Source organism: Bombina bombina, chromosome 2, assembly GCF_027579735.1.
Source record: "Bombina bombina isolate aBomBom1 chromosome 2, aBomBom1.pri, whole genome shotgun sequence".
Taxonomy (NCBI): Eukaryota; Metazoa; Chordata; class Amphibia; order Anura; family Bombinatoridae; genus Bombina; species Bombina bombina.
The window spans coordinates 991,011,224-991,029,250 of NC_069500.1; the positions used below are offsets into that span (position 1 = coordinate 991,011,224).

At 42.8% G+C, this 18,027-nt stretch overlaps 1 protein-coding gene across 1 annotated transcript in view; it reads left to right on the plus strand.

Annotated features, from left to right (window-relative positions):
• HADH (hydroxyacyl-CoA dehydrogenase) overlaps nucleotides 1–18,027 on the plus strand; it is a 93,574-nt gene that overhangs the window by 17,748 nt on the left and 57,799 nt on the right. The window contains exon 3 of the mRNA XM_053703526.1: nucleotides 16,757–16,914. Within this exon, the coding sequence (XP_053559501.1) occupies nucleotides 16,757–16,914 (158 nt within the window). The remainder of the gene's footprint in view (nucleotides 1–16,756; nucleotides 16,915–18,027) is intronic.

The window sequence follows — 18,027 nt, forward strand, 5'->3', positions numbered from 1 at the left end:
AGACCTGAAGGATGCGTATCTTCATGTTCCCATCCACAGTGATCATCACAAATTCCTGAGATTCGCCTTTCTAGACAAACACTTTCAGTTTGTGGCTCTTCCATTTGGCCTTGCCACAGCTCCCAGAATTTTATCAAAGGTTCTGGGGGTTCTCTTGGCAGTGATCAGGTCTTGGGGAATTGCAGTGGCGCCCTACCTGGACGACATATTGGTTCAGGCACCATCTTTTCAACAAGCAAACTCTAATACAGAGATCTTGTTGTCTTTTCTACATTCCCACGGTTGGAAAGTGAATCTGGAAAAGAGTTCCCTTGTTCCAGCTACAAGGGTAGGTTCCTTAGGGCAGTGATTTTTAACCTTTTTTTTGCCATGGCACACTTTTTTACATTAAAAAATCCTATGGCACACCACCATCCCAAAATGTAAAAAAAATCATACATTGTAGCCTAATACAGCATATATATATACACATACACACAAACACACACATACTGTATGTATTGTGATGTTATGCCATGCCTCCTACAAACTACCCCTGCACTGGAAGTAAAAAACAAGCAAAGTTTAAAAAATATGTCACACTGTTGTCAGTCTGCCGTGGCACACCTGAGGATCTCTCACGGCATACTAGTGTGCCACGGCACACTGGTTGAAAAACACTGCCTTAGGGACCATAATAGATTTCCTATCTATGAAAATTTTTCTGACTGCGGTTAGAAAATCCAGAATTCTCTCCTACTGCCTCTCTCTACAGTCTACTGTTCAGCCATCAGTGGTTCAATGTATGGAGGTAATTGGTCTGATGGTCGCTTCCATGGACATCATTCCCTTTGCTCGATTCCATTTGAGAGCTCTCTCCCGTGGTGGCTCTCTGAGGACCATCTGTCTCAGGGCACATGCTTCCGGAGACCTTCCTGGGTGATTGTGACCACGGACGCCAGCCTGCTAGGCTGGGGAGCAATCTGGGACTCGTTAAAGGCGCAGGGATTATGGACTTGGGAGGAGTCTGCTCTCCCCATAAACATCTTGGAATTGAGAGTGATTTACAGTGCTCTGATGGCTTGGCCTCAATTGTCCTTAGCCTGGTTTATCAGGTTTGTCGAACAGCATCACTTCAGTGGCTTACATCAATCACCAGGGAGGAACTAGGAGTTCCTTAGCCATGAAGGAGGTAGCACAGATTATTCAGTGGGCAGAAGCTCACAATTGTTGTCTATCTGCCATCCATATTCCTGGAGTGGACAACTGGGAAGCGGATTTCCTAAGCAGACAGACATTTCATCCCAGGGGGTGGGCTCTCCATCCGGAGGTGTTCTCTAGGTTAACCCTCAAATGGGGGGTGCCGGAGTTGGATCTGATGGCATCTTGGCAGAATGCCAAGCTTCCAAGGTACGGTTCAAAGTCAAGAGATCCTCAGGCCACTCTGATAGATGCTCTGGCAGTTCCTTGGGATTTCAGTCTAGCATACCAGTTTCCTCCATTTGCGCTCCTTCCACGGGTTATTGCTCGTATCAAACAGGAGAGAGCATCAGTAATTCTAATAGCTCCTGCATGGCCTCGCAGGATCTGGTATGCAGACCTAGTGAAGATGTCATCTTGGCCACCTTGGAGGTTTCCTCTGAGGAAGGACCTTCTAACTCGGGGTCCATTCCTCCATCCAAATCTTATTTCTCTGAAGCTGACTGCTTGGAGATTGGTCGCTTAGTTCTGTCTAAGTGTGAATTTTCTGAGTCGGTCATTGAGACCATGGTCCAGGCTCGTAAGCCTGTTACTTGAAAAATTTACCATAAGGTATGGCGTAAATACCTTTATTGGTGTGAATCAAAGGGCTACTCTTGGAGTAGGGTCAGGATTCCTAGAATTTTGTCTTTTCTCCAGGAAGGTCTGGAGAAAGGGTTGTCAGTCAGATAATGCAGAAATGTGACCTTTCAGAGAACTATTTTGTTACAAAAGCATCTGGCGGATGTGCCAGATGTTCAACATTTTTGTCAGGCCATGGTCAGAATCAGGCCTGTGTTTAAGCCTGTTGCTCCTTCTTGGAGCCTTAATCTTGTTCTTAAAGTTTTGCAGCAGGCTTCATTTGAGCCAATGCATTCCATAGATATTAAGATGCTATCTTGGAAGGTTTTGTTTCTACTGCTATCTCTTCTGCTTGGAGAGTTTCAGAACTCTCGGCTTTGCAGTGTGATTCGCCTTACCTTAACTTTCATGCGGATAGGGCGGTTCTTCGTACTAAATTGGGGTTTCTTCCTAAAGTGGTTTCGGATATAAATATTAATCAGGAGATTGATGTTCCTTCTCTCTGTCCCAATCCTTCTTCTTATAAAGAACGTCTGTTGCACAACTTGGATGTTGTGCATGCTTTCAAATTCTACCTACAGGCGACTAAGAATTTTCGCCAGTCTTCTGCCCTGTTTGTTTGTTTCTCAGGAAAGCGTAAGCGTCAAAAGGCTACTGCTACTTCTCTTTCCCTCTAGTTGAGAAGTATAATTCTTTTTGCTTATGAGACTCCTGAGAGAATTACAGCTCATTCCACTAGGGCTGTCCCCTCTTCTTGGGCTTTCAAAAATTAAGCTTCTGTGGAACAGATTTGCAAGGCTGGAACTTGGTCCTCTCTGCATACTTTTTCCAAATTTGATACTTTTGCCTCGGCTGAGGCTTCTTTTGGGAGACACGGCCTGCTTGTCTTGTTCTACCTCCCTGTTCATTCTGTGTCCTCTAGCTTGGGTATTGGCTCCCACTAGTAATTGAATCCAGTGACGTGCAGTGAGGTCAGAGGCAGGTGAGGCACTGGCTTGGATACGCCTTCATTCTTTAGATATCCTTTGTTGAAGAAATAGCAATGTACATGGGTGAGCCAATCATATGAGGTATTTATGTGCAGCCACCAATCAGTAGTTACTGAGCATATTTAGATATGAGTTTCAACAAAGGATATCAAGAGAATGAAGAAAATTAGATAGATGTAAATTGGAAAGTTATTTAAAATTGCATGCTCTTTCTAAATCATGAAAGAAAACATATGGGTTTCAGCCAGAGAAGTAGAGAACATACCATTAGGATAGCAACTTGCAAGTTTTGCTTAATAAATGTATTTTGTGTATGACCTGGTCAGTGTTGTAAGTTACATTTATTAAGCAAATAAGTACAAAATCACAAAATGGCTGCTCATTAAAATATATTTCTTATTTTAATATATTTAGTAATAGTAAGTTACAATACTGACCTTGTCTAACACAAAATACATTTATTAAGCAAATAAGCACAGCACTAAATCATAAGATGGCTGCAATATGGCTGCTCATTAAAATATATTTATTAAGCTGCCAGAGAAGTTGGGAAGTGGAACATAGATAGCATAGCCAGCAACTTGCAAGTTTTGCTTAATAAATGTATTTTGTGTATGACATGGTCAGTGTTGTAAGTACTTACAACACTGACCGGGTCATACACAAAATACATTTACTAAGCAAATAAGCAGAGAAGAGGATCAGACTGCGTCACAAGTTCCTAGTTCCAACACACACAGGCACTTCAAATTTAAGCAGAGGGGGGTACCCACTACCCGGTCCCGTACTATTAACTTACAAGTTACAACCCCAAGTGTCACAATAAAAAATATATATCATATTACAGGCTGTACTGCACGATCATCACACTATCACACGGCATGGCTTGTCATTCTGATGATGACTTACTTGTGTGACAGTGTGACGGACTGTGTGCACTTGGACGGCTCCTTCCTTCAGGTGAGGTCACAGGTGACAGCCGACAGGTCACGGTCAGGCAGGACCAGGGCAGGGCAGCAGCTGCGATATGCGGTGCGACGTGCGAGTCTCTAGTACAATAGATCAGGCAGCCTCCTCCTCCACTCCACTCTCGCGAGTCGCTACTTGGCTCAGGCTGAGGTGTCAGGCAGGAATGAGTGGCACTGGCTGTTGTTCCCGCCGCCGCGCTGCTCCTTCCTTGCGCATGCGCAGCCAGACACTCAGTCAGTAGTGCACTGTAAGGCTAAGCAGAGCCAGGGAGTCAACATCGGTGTTGATTGGATGAGCCGGTCTCCCAGGAAAAAGTCGAGGCCTCATGAGAGATGCCTCATATAGCAATTTTCTCAGCCGCGCTGCTCCTGCAAATCACCACCGGGTGATGCTGCAGAGCAGCTAGATATAAAAATAAATACACTACAAATATTGCGCAATAGAGAAACACCAGAACCCAGTGCCTCTCTATTGCGCAATATTACAGTTTGACATGTAAAAAAAAAAAAAAAAAATGTAACTTTTTTTTTTTTTAATAAAATTCTCTATTTGTTTTTCTTTTGCCCCAAATGGCAGGTGCGGCACTGCCTCACCTGCCTCCAATGAGTGCACGTCACTGATTGAATCATTGTGTGGACTCTCCATATCTTAGGAAAGAAAGCTAAATTTTACTTACCTGATAAATTTATTTCCAGATATGGAGAGTCCACGACCCCACCCTTTATTAAGACAGTTATTTTTTTACTAAACCTCAGGCACCTCTACACCCTTGTGTTATTCATTTTCCATTTCCCTTTGGTCGAATGACTGGGGATTATGGGTAGGGGAGTGACATTTAACAGCTTTGCTTTGGTGCTCTTTGTATCCTCCTACTGGCCAGGAGTGATATTCCCACTAGTAATCGAATGACGTTGTGGACTCCCTATCCGGAAAGAAAGAAATTTATCAGGTAAGCATAAATTTTGTTTTTCAGTATAGGTGGTGTTTAACAGGCAAAATCAACTATTTCAAATTACAGAATAAAGGCAATGGAGAGACTTAAAAAACAATTTAATACACTCACACAGGTAAAATAATAATTATTATTATACTTTATTTATAAAGCGCCAACAAATTCCACAGTCCAAATTACAGGAACAAATTATAAAAGTGCAATGATGATACAATATTTGTAAGAGAATACACAATTTATCAAACAAATACAGGAGGAATTGAGGGCCCTATTCCCGTGATAATTTACAATCTAGAAGGGTAGGAGGGTGAGAAATATGAGGTGAGGACTGCAAGGGTGAGAATGAGATACGGATGTAATTTAATTACTTTATAATCGGAGATGCGCTGTGCTGATGTTTTTTTAGATTTTTAAATAGTCAAGTCAGGAAATTACGAGGGAGTACGTTCATTTTGTAAATATTGCGTTGGTGGTTGTGGCAGGATGAAGAGACCAATTTGGATGTGGGGGATGAAGGACAGATTTGAGTCAAGTGCAACTCTGAGGCAACAGACTTTGGGTGATGGGGAGATTGTGATGCTGCCGACAGTGATAAAGAAGTCAGACATTGGAGTAGATAGAATGGAAGGAGCTCAGTCTTGGACATGTTAATCTTTAGGCCATACATGAAGAAATGTCAGCCAAGCAGTCACTGACATGAGATCTGAGTGTCATCAGTATAGAGGTGATATTTAAAGTTGGAGTTGTTAAGTTTACCCAGTGAAGAAGTAAAAAATAGAGAAGATAAGAGGACCCAGGACAGAGCCTTGAGGTACTTCAACAGACAGAGGCATTGAAGAGTAGTCACCAGCAAATGACACAGAAAAGGACCTATTAGAGAGATGAGAGTGGATCCAAGAGAGGGCAATGTCACAGAGACCAAGAGAGCTGAGAGTCTGTATGAGGAGGGGGTGTTCAACTGTGTCGAAAGCAGCTGAAAGGTCAAGTAAGATGAGTATAGAGTAGTGGCTATTCCTTTTAGCGGAAAGAAGATCGTTATTAACCTTGGTGAGGGCAGTCTTAGTTGAGTATTGGGGAAGGAAGCCAGATTGCAGGGGGTCAAGCAAGGAGTTGGAGGACAGGAAGTGGGATAAGTGGTCGTAAACTATTTTTTTCAGGAGTTTTGAGGACGCAGTGACATGGGGCTGTAGTTTACAGGTGAATTAGGGTCTAGGGAGGGTTATTTGATGATGGGAGTGACGTTTGCATGTTTGAAAGAAGATGGGATCATTGAGAACGCACACAATGTAGAAAACTTACAGTATAATGTCTCTTTAAGGTAGCTTGGAAGAGTATCACAATACTTCTTTGTAAAAAACATGTGCATGTGTGTCCATTGGTTATTGATGGTATTTACTTTTGTGATTATAATTTTTTTTTTTTCATTCCCTGTATTTCTCTTGTAAGGTGTATCCAGTCCACGGATCATCCATTACTTGTGGGATATTCTCATTCCCAACAGGAAGTTGCAAGAGGACACCCACAGCAGAGCTGTAATATAGCTCCTCCCCTAACTGTCATAGCCAGTCATTCTCTTGCAACTCTCAACAAGCAAGGACGTTGTAGGAGAGAGTGGTTAAATATAGCTAGTTTATTTTCTTCAATCAAAAGTTTGTTATTTTTAAATAGTACCGGAGTTGTGCTATTTTATCTCAGGCAGTAAATAGAAGAAGAATCTGCCTGAGGTTTCTATGATCTTAGCAGGTTGTAACTAAGATCCATTGCTGTTCTCACATATGTCTGAGGGGATTACACAGATGAGGTAACTTCAGCGAGAGAATGGCGTGCAGTTTATTCTGCTATCAGGTATGTGCAGTTAGCAGCATTTTCTAGTGTTTTCCATCTCTAGAAAAAATTATGATACCGGATTAATGTAAGTTAAGCCTGAATACAGTGATTTAATAACGACTGGTATCATGCTTACTCCCAGGGGTAATACCCTTATGATATTGCAATATAAAACGTTTGCTGGCATGTTTAATCGTTTTTATATATGCTTTGGTGATAAAACTTTATTGGGGCCTAGTTTTCTTCTGTTATGTGTGATCAGTCCACGGGTCATCATTACTTCTGGGATATAACTCCTCCCCAACAGGAAATGCAAGAGGATTCACCCAGCAGAGCTGCATATAGCTCCTCCCCTCTACGTCACTCCCAGTCATTCTCTTGCACCCAACAACTAGATAGGATGTGTGAGAGGACTATGGTGATTATACTTAGTTTTTATAACTTCAATCAAAAGTTTGTTATTTTACAATAGCACCGGAGCGTGTTATTGCCTCTCTGGCAGAGTTTGAAGAAGAATCTACCAGAGTTTTTACTATGATTTTAACCGGAGTAGTTAAGATCATATTGCTGTTTCTCGGCCATCTGAGGGAGGTAAAAGCTTCAGATCAGGGGACAGCGGGCAGATGAATCTGCATTGAGGTATGTAGCAGTTTTTATTTTCTGAATGGAATTGATGAGAAAATCCTGCCATACCGTTATAATGACATGTATGTATACTCTACACTTCAGTATTCTGGGGATGGTATTTCACCGGAATTACTCTGTTAAAAGTACATTAAACCTTTTAATAGGTATTTATTATGTTAAACGTTTTTGCTGGAATGTAGAATCGTTTGCATTTTCTGAGGTACTGAGTGAATAAATATTTGGGCATTATTTTTCCACTTGGCAGTTGCTTGTTTTAATTGTGACAGTTTCGTTTCTCTCTCACTGCTGTGTGTGAGGGGGAGGGGCCGTTTTTGGCGCTCTTTGCTACGCATCAAAAAATTCCAGTCAGTTACTCTTGTATTTCCTGCATGATCCGGTTCATCTCTAACAGAACTCAGGGGTCTTCAAACTTCTTTGGAGGGAGGTAGATTCTCTCAGCAGAGCTGTGAGACTTATATATTGACTGATTAAAAACGTTGCTCTGTAATTTTTATGTTTCAAATTTAATTATTGTTACTTTACTAATGGGAACAAACCTTTGCTAAAAGTTGTGTTGTTTTTAAGGATTGATGCTATAACTGTCTTTCAGTTCATTATTTCAACTGTCATTTAATCGTTTAGTGCTTCTTTGAGGCACAGTACGTTTTTGTTAAATAAGATTGTAACCAAGTTGCAAGTTTATTGCTAGTGTGTTAAACATGTCTGATTCAGAGGAAGATATCTGTGTCATTTGTTCCAATGCCAAGGTGGAGCCCAATAGAAATTTATGTACTAACTGTATTGATGCTACTTTAAATAAAAGCCAATCTGTACAAATTGAACAAATTTCACCAAACAGCGAGGGGAGAGTTATGCCGACTAACTCACCTCACGTGTCAGTACCTGCATCTCCCGCCCGGGAGGTGCGTGATATTATGGCGCCTAGTACATCTGGGCGGCCATTACAGATAACATTACAAGATATGGCTACTGTTATGACTGAAGTTTTGGCTAAATTACCAGAACTAAGAGGCAAGCGTGATCACTCTGGGGTGAGAACAGAGTGCGCTGATAATACTAGGGCCATGTCTGATACTGCGTCACAGCTTGCAGAACATGAGGACGGAGAGCTTCATTCTGTGGGTGATGGTTCTGATCCAAACAGATTGGATTCAGATATTTCAAATTTTAAATTTAAATTGGAGAACCTCCGTGTATTACTAGGGGAGGTTTTAGCGGCTCTTAATGATTGTAACACTGTTGCAATACCAGAAAAATTGTGTAGGTTGGATAAATACTTTGAGGTACCGGCGAGTACTGACGTTTTTCCTATACCTAAGAGACTAACTGAAATTGTTACTAAGGAGTGGGATAGACCCGGTGTGCCGTTCTCACCCCCTCCAATATTTAGAAAGATGTTTCCAATAGACGCCACCACACGGGACTTATGGCAAACGGTCCCTAAGGTGGAGGGAGCAGTTTCTACTTTAGCTAAGCGTACCACTATCCCGGTGGAGGATAGCTGTGCTTTTTCAGATCCAATGGATAAAAAATTAGAGGGTTACCTTAAGAAAATGTTTGTTCAACAAGGTTTTATATTGCAACCCCTTGCATGCATCGCGCCGATTACGGCTGCGGCAGCATTTTGGATTGAGTCTCTGGAAGAGAACCTTAGTTCAGCTACGCTGGACGACATTACGGACAGGCTTAGAGTCCTTAAACTAGCTAATTCATTCATTTCGGAGGCCGTAGTACATTTAACCAAACTTACGGCTAAGAACTCAGGATTCGCCATTCAGGCACGTAGGGCGCTGTGGCTAAAATCCTGGTCAGCTGATGTAACTTCTAAGTCCAAATTACTTAATATACCTTTCAAGGGGCAAACTTTATTTGGGCCCGGTTTGAAAGAAATTATCGCTGACATTACAGGAGGTAAGGGCCACGCCCTGCCTCAAGACAAAGCCAAAGCTAAGGCTAGACAGTCTAATTTTCGTCCCTTTCGGAATTTCAAAGCAGGAGCAGCATCAACTTCCACTGCACCAAAACAGGAAGGAGCTGTTGCTCGTTACAGACAAGGCTGGAAACCTAACCAGTCCTGGAACAAGGGCAAGCAGGCCAGGAAACCTGCTGCTGCCCCAAAGACAACATGAACCGAGGGCCCCCGATCCGGGACCGGATCTAGTGGGGGGCAGACTCTCTCTCTTCGCCCAGGCTTGGGCAAGAGATGTTCAGGATCCCTGGGCGCTAGAGATCATATCTCAGGGATACCTTCTAGACTTCAAATTCTCTCCCCCAAGAGGGAGATTTCATCTGTCAAGGTTGTCAACAAACCAGATAAAGAAAGAAGCGTTTCTACGCTGTGTACAAGATCTGTTATTAATGGGAGTGATCCATCCGGTTCCGCGGTCGGAACAAGGACAAGGGTTTTACTCAAACCTGTTTGTGGTTCCCAAAAAAGAGGGAACTTTCAGGCCAATCTTGGATTTAAAGATCCTAAACAAATTCCTAAGAGTTCCATCGTTCAAAATGGAAACTATTCGGACAATCTTACCCATGATCCAAAAGGGTCAGTACATGACCACAGTGGATTTAAAGGATGCTTACCTTCACATACCGATTCACAAAGATCATTACCGGTATCTAAGGTTTGCCTTCTTAGACAGGCATTACCAGTTTGTAGCTCTTCCATTCGGATTGGCTACGGCTCCAAGAATCTTCACAAAGGTTCTGGGTGCCCTTCTGGCGGTACTAAGACCGCGAGGAATTTCGGTAGCTCCGTACCTAGACGACATTCTGATACAAGCTTCAAGCTTTCAAACTGCCAAGTCTCATACAGAGTTAGTTCTGGCATTTCTAAGGTCGCATGGATGGAAAGTGAACGAAAAGAAGAGTTCTCTTTTTCCTCTCACAAGAGTTCCATTCTTGGGGACTCTTATAGATTCTGTAGAAATGAAGATTTATCTGACAGAAGACAGATTAACAAAGCTTCTAAATGCATGCCGTGTCCTTCATTCCATTCAACTCCCGTCAGTAGCTCAATGCATGGAGGTGATCGGCTTAATGGTAGCAGCAATGGACATAGTACCCTTTGCACGTCTACATCCCAGACCGCTGCAATTGTGCATGCTGAGTCAGTGGAATGGGGATTACTCAGATTTGTCCCCTACTCTGAATCTGGATCAAGAGACCAGAAACTCTCTTCTATGGTGGCTTTCTCGGCCACATCTGTCCAGGGGGATGCCATTCAGCAGACCGGACTGGACAATTGTAACAACAGACGCCAGCCTACTAGGTTGGGGCGCTGTCTGGAATTCTCTGAAGGCTCAGGGACAATGGAATCAGGAGGAAAGTCTCCTGCCAATAAACATTCTGGAATTAAGAGCAGTTCTCCATGCCCTTCTGGCTTGGCCCCAGTTAAAAACTCGGGGGTTCATCAGGTTTCAGTCGGACAACATCACGACTGTAGCTTACATCAACCATCAAGGAGGGACAAGAAGCTCCCTAGCAATGATGGAAGTATCAAAGATAATTCGCTGGGCAGAGTCTCACTCTTGCCACCTGTCAGCAATCCACATCCCGGGAGTGGAGAACTGGGAGGCGGATTTCTTGAGTCGCCAGACTTTTCATCCGGGGGAGTGGGAACTTCATCCGGAGGTCTTTGCCCAAATACTTCGACGTTGGGGCAAACCAGAGATAGATCTCATGGCGTCTCGCCAGAACGCCAAACTTCCTCGCTACGGGTCCAGATCCAGGGATCCGGGAGCGGTTCTGATAGATGCTTTGACAGCACCTTGGAACTTCGGGATGGCTTATGTGTTTCCACCCTTCCCGCTGCTTCCTCGATTGATTGCCAAAATCAAACAGGAGAGAGCATCAGTGATTCTAATAGCGCCTGCATGGCCACGCAGGACTTGGTATGCAGATCTAGTGGACATGTCATCCTGTCCGCCTTGGTCTCTACCTCTAAGACAGGACCTTCTGATACAGGGTCCATTCAAACATCAAAATCTAACTTCTCTGAAGCTGACTGCTTGGAAATTGAACGCTTGATTTTATCAAAACGTGGTTTTTCTGAGTCGGTTATTGATACCCTGATACAGGCTAGGAAGCCTGTTACCAGAAGGATTTACCATAAGATATGGCGTAAATACCTATACTGGTGCGAATCCAAAGGTTACTCCTGGAGTAAGGTTAGGATTCCTAGGATATTGTCCTTTCTACAAGAAGGTTTAGAAAAGGGTTTATCGGCTAGCTCATTAAAGGGACAGATCTCAGCTCTGTCCATCTTGTTACACAGGCGTCTGTCAGAAAATCCAGACGTCCAGGCCTTTTGTCAGGCTTTAGCTAGGATCAAGCCTGTGTTTAAAACTGTTGCTCCGCCATGGAGTTTAAACTTAGTTCTTAACGTTTTACAGGGTGTTCCGTTTGAACCCCTTCATTCCATTGATATAAAATTGTTATCTTGGAAAGTTCTGTTTTTAATGGCTATTTCCTCGGCTCGAAGAGTCTCTGAGTTATCAGCCTTACATTGTGATTCTCCTTATCTGATTTTTCACTCAGACAAGGTAGTTCTGCGTACTAAACCTGGGTTCTTACCTAAGGTAGTCACTAACAGGAATATCAATCAAGAGATTGTTGTTCCATCCTTGTGTCCAAATCCTTCTTCAAAGAAGGAACGTCTTCTACACAATTTGGATGTAGTTCGTGCCCTCAAGTTCTACTTGCAGGCAACTAAGGATTTTCGAGAAACGTCTTCCCTGTTTGTCGTGTACTCTGGTCAGAGGAGAGGTCATCAGGCTTCGGCTACCTCTCTCTCCTTCTGGCTTCGTAGCATAATTCGTTTAGCCTATGAGACTGCTGGACAGCAGCCTCCTGAAAGAATTACAGCTCATTCTACTAGAGCTGTGGCTTCCACTTGGGCCTTTAAGAATGAGGCCTCTGTTGAACAGATTTGCAAGGCTGCAACTTGGTCTTCGCTTCATACTTTTTCCAAATTTTACAAATTTGACACTTTTGCTTCTTCGGAGGCTATTTTTGGGAGAAAGGTTCTTCAGGCAGTGGTTCCTTCTGTATAATGAGCCTGCCTATCCCTCCCGTCATCCGTGTACTTTTGCTTTGGTATTGGTATCCCAGAAGTAATGATGACCCGTGGACTGATCACACATAACAGAAGAAAACATAATTTATGCTTACCTGATAAATTCCTTTCTTCTGTTGTGTGATCAGTCCACGGCCCGCCCTGTTTTAAGGCAGGTAAATATCTTTTAAATTATACTCCAGTCACCACTTCACCCTTGGTTTCTCTTTTCTCGTTGATTCTTGGTCGAATGACTGGGAGTGACGTAGAGGGGAGGAGCTATATGCAGCTCTGCTGGGTGAATCCTCTTGCATTTCCTGTTGGGGAGGAGTTATATCCCAGAAGTAATGATGACCCGTGGACTGATCACACAACAGAAGAAAGGAATTTATCAGGTAAGCATAAATTATGTTTTTTCCACATGGCTGGCTTAAATTTTGACTAGAAACAGTTTCCTGAGGCTTTCCACTGTTGTAGTATAAAAGTTACAGTTGGTGCAGTTAAAATTACAAACTGCTTCCCTCAAAGGCCCTCTGAATGCTATAGGACACCTCTAAAGGGCCCAAAGGCTTTCCAAAGTCGTTTATTGGGGAAGGTAGGGCCACAGCTTGCTGTGGCAGTTGGTTGTGACTGTTAAAAAAACGTCTATTTCGTTTTTTTGATCCGTTTTTTGAACTAAGGGGTTAATCATCCATTTGCAAGTGGGTGCAACGCTCTGTTAGCCTATTATACACACTGTAAAAATTTTGTTTGATTTACTGCATTTTTTTCACTGTTTTTCAAATTCTGACAAAATTTGTTTCTCTTAAAGGCACAGTACCGTTTTTTATATTTGCTTATACTAACGGCTAAGAATTCTGGTTTTGCTATACAGGCGCGCAGCGCTATGGCTTAGATCATGGTCAGCTGACGTGACTTCAAAATCTAAGCTACTTAACATTCCCTTCAAGGGGCAGTCCCTATTCGGGCCTGGTTGAAGGAGATTATTGCTGATATCATTGGAGGAAAAGGTCATGCCCTTCCTCAGGACAGGTCCAAATCTAGGGCCAAACAGTCTAATTTTCGTGCCTTTCAAAACTTCAAGGCAGGTGCGGCATCAACTTCCTCTAATAATAAACAAGAGGGAACTTTTGCTCAATCCAAGACGGTCTGGAGACCAAACCTGACCTGGAAAAAAGGTAAGCGGGTAAAAAAGCCTGCTGCTGCCTCTAAGACAGCATGAAGGAACGGCCCCCTATCCGGTAACGGATCTAGTAGGTGGCAGACTTTCACTCTTCGCCCAGGCGTGGGCAAGAGATGTTCAGGATCCCTGGGCGTTGGAAATTATATCCCAGGGATATCTTCTGGACTTCAAAGCCTCCCCCCCAAAAGGGAGATTTCACCTTTCACAATTATCTGCACACCAGATAGAGATAGGCATTCTTACACTGTGTACGAGACCTCCTAGTTATGGGAGTGATCCATCCAGTTCCGAAGGAGGAACAGGGACAGGGTTTTTACTCAAATCTGTTTGTGGTTCCCAAAAAAGAGGGAACCTTCAGACCAATTTTGGATCTAAAGATCTTAAACAAATTCCTCAGAGCTCCGTCGTTCAAGATGGAAACTATTCGTACCATCCTACCACTGATCCAGGAGGGTCAATATACGACTACAGTGGATCTAAAAGATGCTTATCTTCACATTCCGATACACAAAGATCATCATCGGTTTCTCAGGTTTGCCTTTCAAGACAGGCATTACCAGTTGTAGCTCTTCCCTTGGGATTAGCTACAGCCCCAAGAATCTTTACAAAGGTTCTAGGGTCGCTTATGGCGGTCCTAAGGCCGCGGGGCATAGCAGTAGCCCCTTATTTAGACGACATCCTGATACAGGCGTCAAACTTCCAAATTGCCAAGTCTCATACGGACGTAGTACTGGCATTTCTGAGGTCGCATGGGTGGAAAGTGAACGAGGAAAAGAGTTCTCTATCCCCACTCACAAGAGTTTCCTTTCTAGGGACTCTGATAGATTCTGTAGAAATGAAAATCCACCTGACGGAGTCCAGGTTATCAAAGCTTCTAAATTCCTGCCGGGTTCTTCATTCCATTCCGCGCCCTTCGGTGGTTCAGTGTATGGAAGTAATCGGCTTAATGGTAGCGGCAATGGACATAGTGCCGTTTGCACGCTTACATCTCAGACTGCTGCAACTATGCATTCTCAGTCAGTGCAACGGGGATTACATAGATTTGTCCTCTCAACTGAATCTGGACCAAGAGACCAGGGATTCTCTTCTCTGGTGGCTATCTCGGGTCCATCTGTCCAAAGGTATGACCTTTCGCAGGCCAGATTGGACAATTGTTACGACAGATGCCAGCCTTCTAGGTTGGGGTGCAGTCTGGAACTCCCTGAAGGCTCAGGGATCGTGGACTCAGGAGTCGTCTCTCCTTCCATTAAATATTTTGGAACTAAGAGCGATATTCAAGGCTCTTCAGGCTTGGCCTCAGTTAGCAACTCTGAGGTACATCAGATTTCAGTCTCACAACATCACGACTGTAGCTTACATCAACCATCAAGGGGGAATGAGAAGTTCCCTAGAGATATTAGAAGTTTCAAAAATAATTTGCTGGGCAGAGATTCACTCATGCCACCTATCGGCTATCCATATCCCAGGTGTAGAGCACTGGGAGGCGGATTTTTTTTCATCAGACTTTTCATCCGGGAGAGTGGGAACTCCATCCGGAGGTATTTGCACAACTGATTCATCATTGGGGCAAACCAGAACTGGATCTCATGGCGTCTCGCCAGAACGCCAAGCTTCCGTGTTACAGATCCAGGTCCAGGGATCCCAAGGCGACACTGATAGATGCTCTAGCAGCGCCTTGGTCTTTCAACCTGGCTTATGTGTTTCCACCGTTTCCTCTGCTCCCTCGACTGATTTCCAAGATCAAGCAGGAGAGAGCATCGGTGATTCTGATAGCACCTGCGTGGCCACGCATGACCTGGTATGCAGATCTAGTGGACATGTCATCCTTTCCACCATGGTCTCTGCCTCTGAAACAGGACCTTCTACTTCAGGGTCCTTTCAACCATCCAAATCTAATTTCTCTGAGGCTGACTGCCTGGAGATTGAACGCTTGATTTTATCAAAGCGTGGCTTCTCCGAGTCAGTTATTGATACCTTAAGACAGGCACGAAAGCCTGTCACCAGGAAAATTTATCATGAGGTATGGCGTAGATATCTTTATTGGTGTGAATCCAAGGGTTACTCATGGAGTATGGTCAGGATTGCTAGGATATTATCTTTTCTCCAAGAAGGTTTGGAAAAAGGATTGTCAGCTAGTTAAGCGTCTGGCAGATGTTCCACACGTTCAGGCATTTTGTCAGGCTTTAGTTAGAATCAAGCCTGTGTTTAAACCTGTTGCTCCACCATGGAGCTTAAACTTGGTTCTTAAGGTTCTTCAAGGAGTTCCGTTTGAACCTCTTCATTCCATAGATATCAAGCTTTTATCTTGGAACGTCCTTTTTTTTTTTTGGTAGCTATTTCCTCAGCTCGTAGAGTCTCTGAGCTATCTGCCTTACAATGTGATTCTCCTTATCTGATTTTTCATACGGATAAGGTAGTCCTGCGTACCAAACCTGGGTTCTTACCTAAGGTGGTATCTAACAAGAATATCAATCAAGAGATTGTTGTTCCATCCTTGTGTTACACAATCTGGACGTGGTCCGTGCTTTAAAGTTTTACTTACAAGCTACTAAAGATTTTCGTCAAACATCTGCTTTGTTTGTTGTCTACTCTGGACAGAGGAGAGGTCAAAAGGCTTCGGCAACCTCTTTTTTTCTTTTTGACTAAGAAGCTTAACCCGCTTAGCCTATGAGACTGCTGGACAGCAGCCTCCTGAAAGGATTACAGCTCATTCCACTAGAGCTGTGGCTTCCACTTGGGCCTTTAAAAATGAGGCTTCTTTTGATCAGATTTGCAAGGCGACGACTTGGTCTTCGCTTCATATTTTTTCAAAATTTTACAAATTTGATACTTTTGCTTCTTCGGAGGCTATATTTGGGAGAGAGGTTTTATGGTCAGTGGTTCCTTCCATTTAAGTTCCTGCCTTGTCCCTCCCTTCATCCGTGTACTTTAGCTTTGGTATTGGTATCCCACAAGTAATGGATGATCCGTGGACTGGATACACCTTACAAGAGAAAACACAATTTATGCTTACCTGATAAATTTATTTCTCTTGTGGTGTATCCAGTCCATGGCCCGCCCTGTCATTTTAAGGCAGGTAATTTTTAAATTTAAACTACAGTAACCACTGCACCCTATGGTTCCTCCTTTCTCGGCTTGTTTTCGGTCGAATGACTGGCTATGACAGTTAGGGGAGGAGCTATATTACAGCTCTGCTGTGGGTGTCCTCTTGCAACTTCCTGTTGGGAATGAGAATATCCCGCAAGTAATGGATGATCCGTGGACTGGATACACCACAAGAGAAATAAATTTATCAGGTAAGCATAAATTGTGTTTTTACCTCTCGTTGGCAGGCTGCTTCACAGTTCGTTGAAAAGACTTTATCAAACTTGACAGTGAGCACTGATCCAGCAGCTGTAGTACACAGCACAGACCTAGTTGTTGAAGCAATTGTTGAAAATTTGAATGTGAAAAATGAGTTGTTCAAGAGACTGGACAAGTTTGCTCCTGAGTAAGTAGTTCTGTTTCTTTTCCAGCGTGAAAAAGTATAGCATCAAGTGCTTTTAAAACATTTTTTTTTTTTTTAAATGCAGATTATTTGCAATGCATTTTTTAACTGCTGTTAAATAATTTGCAGTGGTAAATTGACAAATAAAGCAAAAATAAAGTGCCAATGTCATTCACAAGGTGGCGCTAAAGGATAGGAAACAGAAAAAAAACTGGTAATGATAAAAGACAAAAAAACATGTAGAGGAGTAATAGTCAGCATAATGCAAAACCATAAGACAAATACAAAAGTCAAATTTGGGAAATCAAGTAAATATGAGCTCTTATAATTACACTAAGCAGAGTAACACATTAGAATAATATTGTCCATTGGTATTGAAGCGTTTGTATTGGGATTTTGCAGTTCTTGATTGTTTTAATGGCTTATTTAAAATGCCAAACGTCATTAAGAAAAACTGCTGTATTTTTATATGTGGGTTTATTGGGCCAAAGTCAGATAGCACGTCTATATTTCTTTCATAAGGTGGTGAGAGCCCATGAGTCATTACTCTTGGCCACTAGGAGGAGGCATATATACCCAAACATTCCACAAGCTTTTAAAGGGACAGTTTACCCCAAATGTTTCTACTTTTTTAATTTGTTCTCAGTGATCCATTTTATTGGCTGGAGAACATTAATAATTGTTTACAAGTAGCTCCTTTACCCATATTTCAGCATTTGAAATGGCTGATTTAGCGTGTGGTATAAAAGAAAAAGGATGGATAGTAGAATTAAATATGTGGGGTTATACAGAGAGTGTGGTTCCCTTGATTATTGGTTAACCCTTATCTGTGTGAAGAATGAAAAAGCACTGAATATTATCCAGTTCTTAAAGGGACACTGAACCCACATTTTTCTTTCATGATTCGGATAGAGCATGCAATTTTAAGCAACTTTCTAATATACTCTTATCAATTTTTCTTCGCTCTCTTGCTATCTTTATTTATAAATGAAGGCATCTAAGCTTTTTTTTTTGCTTTGGTTCAGACTCTGGACAGCACTTTTTTTATTGGTGGATGAATTTATCCACCAATCAGCAAGGACAACCCAGGTTGTTCACCAAAAATGGGCCGACATC